Source organism: Lepidothrix coronata, unplaced genomic scaffold (genome assembly GCF_001604755.1).
Source record: "Lepidothrix coronata isolate B3197 unplaced genomic scaffold, Lepidothrix_coronata-1.0 Scaffold229, whole genome shotgun sequence".
Taxonomy (NCBI): domain Eukaryota; kingdom Metazoa; phylum Chordata; class Aves; order Passeriformes; family Pipridae; genus Lepidothrix; species Lepidothrix coronata.
Genome location: NW_016690409.1, coordinates 1216924 through 1224051, shown reverse-complemented (window position 1 = coordinate 1224051; position 7128 = coordinate 1216924). Strand labels below are relative to the sequence as shown.

General features: G+C 52.4%; 1 protein-coding gene across 1 annotated transcript in view; it reads left to right on the top strand.

Moving 5' to 3' along the window:
• Positions 1-2028: 2028 nt before the first annotated feature.
• Positions 2029-7128, top strand: part of LOC108506739 (acid-sensing ion channel 2) — a gene marked incomplete at its 5' end in the record, with an annotated part of 63758 nt that continues 58658 nt past the window's right edge. Inside the window, one exon of the mRNA XM_017834073.1 lies at positions 2029-2120. Coding sequence (XP_017689562.1) covers positions 2029-2120 — 92 coding nt within the window. The remainder of the gene's footprint in view (positions 2121-7128) is intronic.

Genomic DNA, 7128 nt, shown 5'->3' with positions numbered 1-7128 from the left:
GCATGAGGGTGAAACTAGAGAGGGGTTCCTACAGAAAGGCTTTCATCCTGTCCCAAAATGAGGGAGGAGGGGAGCTGGGGGTCCTCTCCAGCCTCCACGAGGGGCCTGGGGCTCCTCATTGCCTGCGCCTCTGGGATGGGAATTCCATTTTGGCTGAGCTCTCATGGGCCCCATGCCTTCCCTCTGTCTCCCTTTGTCTCTTTTCCCCTTCCCCTCCCTGTTGCAGCTCAGATGGACATCGGTGGTCTCCACTGCAGGAGGTGGTCTGGGGAGGTGGGTGTTCCTTTGGGCTCCTGCAACCAGATGTGGAGGGTTAATGGAAAGGTTTGATCCACTGATTGTCCTCCTTGGTAGGGAGAAGGTCGGAACTGAGGGCAGCGTTGGCTGGAATGGAACAGATCAGCTGGAAAGGCCCCACAACCACCATCCAGCCCACATTCACCTCCTGCAGCTGGGGGAGATCCCAGCCCTGAGCTGAGTCTCCCAGGGTGGTGGGAGGAGAGGATGGATTTGGGGCAAAGAGTATTAAAGGGGAAGAAGGGGAAAAGTGAAGCGTTGGATCAACTCTGAAACGTGCAGGTGACTCTGGGCAGTGTGGGCAGGGGGGAGGGAAGGGGCTGAAGGGGGTTTTCATCTCTCTAGTGGTTGTAATGCTCAGAGATTTTCGTGGCTACTGACCCAAAACACCCCGTTTCTAAGGGGAGAATTTGAAGAAGGTCGAGTAGAAGCACTAGAACAGCTTTTCTTTCTTTTAAATATGTTCTTACTGGCTATGGTGCTGCTGGGAGAGATGGTCCATGCTGAGGGGTGAGTGGGGATGTTCTCCAGGAGCTTTGCTGGAGCCACCAAATGGGTTAAATGAATAAAGGGAAAAACATAATGAATAGACATCAGTGACTCTGGAGAAACCAACCAACCTTCTCGAGCAGCACCAAGGTCACAGAATCCCAAAATGGTTTGGGTTGGGAGGGACCTTAAATCTCATCCAGTGCCACCCCCTGCCATGGGCAGGGACACCTTCCATAGAAACAGCTCCATGTCCTCTCAGGCTGCTCAGGAAGCATTTGGGGTCTCTTGGAGGACTTGCTGCTTGGGACTGTGACCCTGAGCTGTGCTTCTGGTGGAAGGGAGGCTTCGAGGTCATCTCGTTCCCGTGGAGTTGGGGCTTGAGGTCCTTTAGGCTCTGACTTGGGTTTGTGCTCCTTAAAGCCTCATAATTCCAAGCAGTTGTTGCCTTTTCTCCCTGCAGGTGCAATCCCAGTGGGAGACACTGTGCAGATCCCAAGGGTTTTGTCCCTCTCGTGTTTTTTTTGAATGGGACACTGAAAATTCCCTTTTGCCTGTGCTTGTGAGAGAGAGGAAAAGCCCTCTGTCCTCTCTGTCCTTAACCAGACCATGGGAAGAGACCTGGATTTCTCCCACTCTGCCTGAAGGCAAACACTGACCAAAATACCCAGGAGAACGTGCCTGGAATCACTTGCAAAACTGGGAGGGAAATTTAAGTTGACTTTTCTCCTCAGCCCTCTCTCAAGGTGCTGGAGGGAAGTACCCACTTCCACAGGGATTTATTTCCCAGGCTTTGTTACAGGAATGGTGGGGAGAAAGTCTGAGGGTCCTTTCCCATCCCAGTCTAGAAGGGAATGTGGCTTGTGAGGGTGTTTTCACTGCTTTATATTATTTTTTCAAAGCCTTGTCGAGGGTTAAAAGGAATGTCTGTCCCTCCTTGCTGCAAACATTCCAGCTTTCTCCTCCCTGCCTGCTCTCCTGCCCTGTGCCTGGCTTGGGAATTGTTCCTCCATCACCTCCAGGAGCCAGGGAGAGGTTTCCCCCTTTTTGCAGGCGGGGAGATGGGGTGGGACAGAGATTCCAGGCAAACTCCAGCTGTGCTCCCACCCCTCTGTGGCTCCCTGGAGAACGGGAATTCTGCCCAGCTCAGGGACAGCCACTGCCCTGTCACCGACCTGCTCCCCTGGGGCTTCTCTTGGGCTGTTTCCTCTCTCTCAGACCTTTTTTCTTTCCTATATTTAGTCCAAAACGCTGGAAAACAGGCCAGATTTTTGCTGTGCAGCAGGAAAACGGCTGGAAAGGGCCCTCTGGAACACACCAACGTGTCCCTCCAGGTGCACAGAACTTTAGAACAAATATTTTGCAATAGCAGCGGATTCTCTAAGGGGTAAAAAGCCTTTACCCTCAATTTTCTTCCCCTCCTGGCATAATGGATGGTGGGATGGGGAGGTTGGGATCTCCTCCAGTTGAGATCTCCAGCTAATCCCCTGCACTGGGTGCTAATTAAGCATCTCCTGCTCTCTAAACTCAGCTGAATGCAGCAATTTATCCCTTCAGAGGGTGCATTTCCACCAGAAGGTCTCACCCTGCCTGAGTTATTCCCTGTGAAACAATACTGAAAATATTTCCTGTGTGAGGTGTGCTGTGTGCTCAGAATCCCAGCTCCCTCCACCACCAGCTTTGGGATATCAAACCCATCAATCACTCTGCTTTTAATAATGTCTGCAGCCATAGATTCTCCCCCTGGAAGCCTCCTCCAAGTCTTGGATGACTTATGGCACCCGGGGCTGGGGCTGGATCCTGGTTTATTGGTGGTTCTTGTGCATCCACCAACATATTTCAGCAGAGGAGCCAGCCAAGGATTCCTGCAAAACTGGCTCTTGGCTTTGGGAAAAGTGCATTTTCTTTTTATCCTTCCCAACTTGGCCTCCTCTTCTCTGTCCCTGTGTTGGACACAGCTTTGATTTCCCTCCTCCTTTCCCTCCCTCCAGCTCTCTCAGTCTCCCAGTGCTCTCACACCCCCTTTCCCCCCTCCCTGCTGGGGTTGGGGACATGAGAGTCCCCAGTCCTGTGCTGAGGTGGTGGCCCCTCGTGTGCAGGGGCGAGGTTGTGGTTGTAGGAGCTGTGTCAGGGTCATGCTTTGTGCTCCCTGCTCTATAATTAAATATTAAAAAGCAATTTCCAAGCATTAAAAGGTTGATCTCCCTGACTCTAAGATCAGGTTTTCCTAACCCTGGAGGGCAGAGGCTTCGTTGTGGCTTTTGTGCCAGGCAGGAAAAGTGAGGAGAGGGATGGGACAGATGGATGCTCCTGTCTTGGATGGGTTTTTTTTCCTCCTGCTTCAAGCTCCCAGGTTGGCACAGCCTTTGCAGAAGGCTCCTGGTGCTCTGCATCACTCCTGGTGACTTTTCCTGGCCTTATTTCTCCTTTCCATCACGTTCCTGCAGCTTTTGTCACGTTTTCCACTCTATCTCCAGGCCATGCTACTGCTTGGTTGTTCAAGTCCATCCCACATTTCCCTGTTGGTTGAGCAGTGTTTTCCATAAAATATTGAAAATACAGCTTTTTATGTTTTAAACATCCTTCTTAAGATGGTGGGGCCCAGAAGTGCCCAGGGTGTTGCCTCACCTGGGGCACTGTGTGCAGTCCTGGGCCCCACCATGGGAGAAGGATGTGAAGGTCCTTGGATGAGGGTTCATAAAAATACCATTTTGAGGTGGTTAAAGGTTTTCTGAGGTGTTTGTGTTTTGCTTTCTGGCTTGGGCGTTGCTCGAGGTGAGATTTCCGAGCTTTCCTTGATGGTCTTAAGGATTAAGATCAAAAAAAAAAATCAGAGTTTCTGGGTGTCCTCAGTGCTGGCCTTTGAACATCCAGCCCTGTGTGATCACACAGCCCAGGGCTTGGCTGGGTGGAACGAAAGCTCGGGGTAATCTTGTGATGTCTGAGCAAGTCAGGTGCTGTGCTCACCTAAAAAAAGTTGCAGGTTTTAGGGCTGGAGGGGAGGAAGGTTCTGCAGAGGGACCTGGCCAGGCTGGGGCTGTGGNATGATTCCATGATTCTCTGATTCATGCAATTTTTCAATATTCTGGCAAAGCTGCTGTAGCCCTGGAGTGGCCTTGCTGGGACAACACTGCTCCAAAGCAGCAGCCTTTCAGCAGCCCCTGTGACTCCTGTTCCTACATCAAGGTGACCTTCCCCACATCTGCTTTGCCTCCTCATAGTGTTATTTTCCCCTCCCAGCCCAGCTGGGCTCAGCTCAGGAATCCTGGATCTCTCCTGGATCTCGACGGGTGGGGAAGGGGCTGAAGACTGGCAAAGTTCTGATGAACTTTGGGGAGGGAACATTAAATATCCGAGTGAAAAGGGGGGGGTTTGCCACTGCTGTAGGTATTTTTGTTACAGTTTAATTAGATTAGTGCTGTAGCTTTCCTGGCCAGCTGTTCACTTTGCAGACAGGCAGAAAAAAAAAATTCCGGCATTGCTCTCCTGCTGCTTTCATCTTGTAATGAGCTTGTTAGCAATTAGTCGCCATTGGAACGGGCTGCCGTGGTGTGGAGCAGCTACACGATGAGCTCTGTGCCCAAAGAGCTGATTTTTTGTAGTGGGAATTGGGTGGAAAAGGGGTTGGAATATAAGTGGTTTCGAGACTGATGGGCAGGACGCAGCAGTGCTCTGTTTGAGGGCAATTCCTTGGCACTTTGTGCTGGTTTGGCTGAGTTTGGGATTGTGATGCACAGGTGTAATTTGGGGATTTACAGAGAGTCATTCGGGGGCTTTTTTTTTTTTATTTTAAACACTTCTAGCCTGGAAATTTCCCCTTCACTCCTAATAGGCAGGTTGGGGAATTCATTGAAGACCTTTCAGTCTCTCTAAAGATTTTTTCCAACCCAGCCCTACCCACACACCTGCCAGGATCCATGGATGGCACAGCATATCCTGGGGAGAGATGGGATGTGCAGGGATTTCAAGCATCTGCTGGAGCTGGCAGAGATGAGGATGCTTTCTAGGGGAACAGGAAGGTTTTCACACCATCCTGCTTGTCCTGGTTGTTGATTCAGAGCCTGGATTTTTCCCAGTCTCGCCAGGCAGAAATAAATCCGGGATAAGTTTGAAGCCCCTGACGTGGCAAAGGGCTCACCCAGGACCTTGGAGTTTGTGCATCGTGTTTCAAGGCTGAGCTGTTCTAAAAAGAGGCCCCTTTTTATTAAAAAAGAAAAGGAAAAGGAAGCTGGAGAGGGGAGTGGCTTTTGCCCAGAGTTTCTGTTGCTCCCTGCTCCTCTTGTGTTTCATTTGTCTTCCTTTCCAAAAATCACCAAACCATGAGGACTCAAATAACTCTGAACAAATTAATCCTTGGGAAGGGGGGGAAAAAAGAAAAAAAAAAAGGAAGAAAATTCAAAATAAGTTGAAAAATTTGTCTCGTGGGAATGTCCCGAGGAAAGAATAAATCAAGAAATAAATGAAGCTTATTTTTGCAAGCTGCTTTGATTTATCCTTAATGATCCTTCCACTCTGCAGATGTGGCCTGGGAGGGGACCCCAGGGGTCACCCAGATGCTCCACACGTGTGTGTCCAGCTCTTTTTCCATCATCCCTGTTTTCAGCAAGGAGTTGCTGTTCCTTCCCTCTTCCTTCTGTGGGACCCAGAAGTTAATGAGCATCGAGTGGAGCTGGAGGCTCGTGTTGCAAACCAGGGCTGAGCACTCACTCCTGTGTTTAGCGAGAAATAACGGCCACACGTCACTGGAATTGTGGGTTTGGAGCAGGGAAGTGTTTTCCCAGGAGTTCTGCTCCTGCAGAGCTGTGGCTGTGGCTCAGGGAGGGCTAACACGGGGTGCTGGGTGGGGGGTGCTCACCTGCACTGTGGGTGCTGATGAAAACTTCTGATCTTTCAGCCCAAACCCGTTTGTTGAGGAAAGGGAGGATCCCTGACTGCTCTGTCTGCAGCCCCAGAGATGTTCTGGTGTAGGAATGGGTGTCCTTATCCCAAAAAAAACCCCCTGTGATTTCTATGGGCTGATCAAAGCAAAGCCTTTTTTGTTGGCTGTGTCTCCTTTTGTACCCTCTGACTGATGGGGACAGAAAATCCCATCCCTGGGAAAGCTGCTCCAGGTTCTTCCAGTTCAGTGGGTCGTTTTATTTGCCCGTTCATCTTCTTCACCCGTTCCCTTCCTGCAATCCCAGAGAACCCTGGAATGGTTTGGCTTGGAAGGGACCTTAAAGAGCATCCAGTTCCACCCCTTGCCGTGGGCAGGGACACCTTCCAGCAGCCCTTCCACTGTGGGGTCTGCGGGAGGGACCCTGAGCTGCTGTGGGGTCTGCAGGAGGGACCCCAGGGCATGGGGTCTGCAGGAGGGACCCCAGCTGTGGGGTCTGCAGGAGTGACCCCAAGCTGAAAGGTCTGCAGGAGTGACCCCAAGCTGAAAGGTCTGCAGGAGTGACCCCAAGCTGAAAGGTCTGCAGGAGGGACCCCAAACTGTAGGGTCTGTAGGGGGGACCCTGAGCTGCTGTGGGGTCTTCAAGAGTGACCCCAGGCCATGGGGTCTGCAGGAGTGACCCCAAGCTGTGGGGTCTGCAGGAGGGACCCCAAACTGTAGGGTCTGTAGGGGGGACCCTGAGCTGCTGTGGGGTCTTCAAGAGTGACCCCAGGCCACGGGGTGTGCAGGAGGGACCCCAAACTGTGGGGTCTGCAAGGGGGACCCCAGGCCACAGGGTCTGCAAGAGGGACCCCAAACTGTGGGGTCCACAGAGGGGACCCTGAGCTGCTGTGGGATCTTCAGGAGTGACCCCAGGCCATGGGGTCTGCAGGAGTGACCCCAAGCTGAAAGGTCTGCGTGAGGGACCCCAAACTGTGGGTTCTGTAGAGGGGACCCTGAGCTGTTGTGGGGTCTTCAGGAGTGAAGCCACATGATCTGCAGGAGGGACCCCAAGCTGTGGGGTGGGCAGAAGGGACCCTAGGCCATGGGGTCTGCAGGAGGAACCCCAAACTATGGGGTTTTCAGAGGGGACTCTGAGCTGCTGTGTGTCTTCAAGAGTGACCCCAGACCATGGGGTGTGCAGGAGGGACCCTCAGCTGCAGCGTTGCATGGGGGGCTCCAAACTGTGGGGTCTGCAGAGGGGACCCTGAGCTGCTGTGGGGTCTTCAGGAGTGACCCCAGGCCATGAGATCTGCAGGAGTGACCCCAAGCTGAAAGGTCTGCGTGAGGGACCCCAAACTGTGGGTTCTGTAGAGGGGACCCTGAGCTGCTGTGGGGTCTTCAGGAGTGACCCCAGGCCATGGGATCTGCAGGAGTGACCCCAAGCTGAAAGGTCTGCGTGAGGGACCCCAAACTGTGGGTTCTGT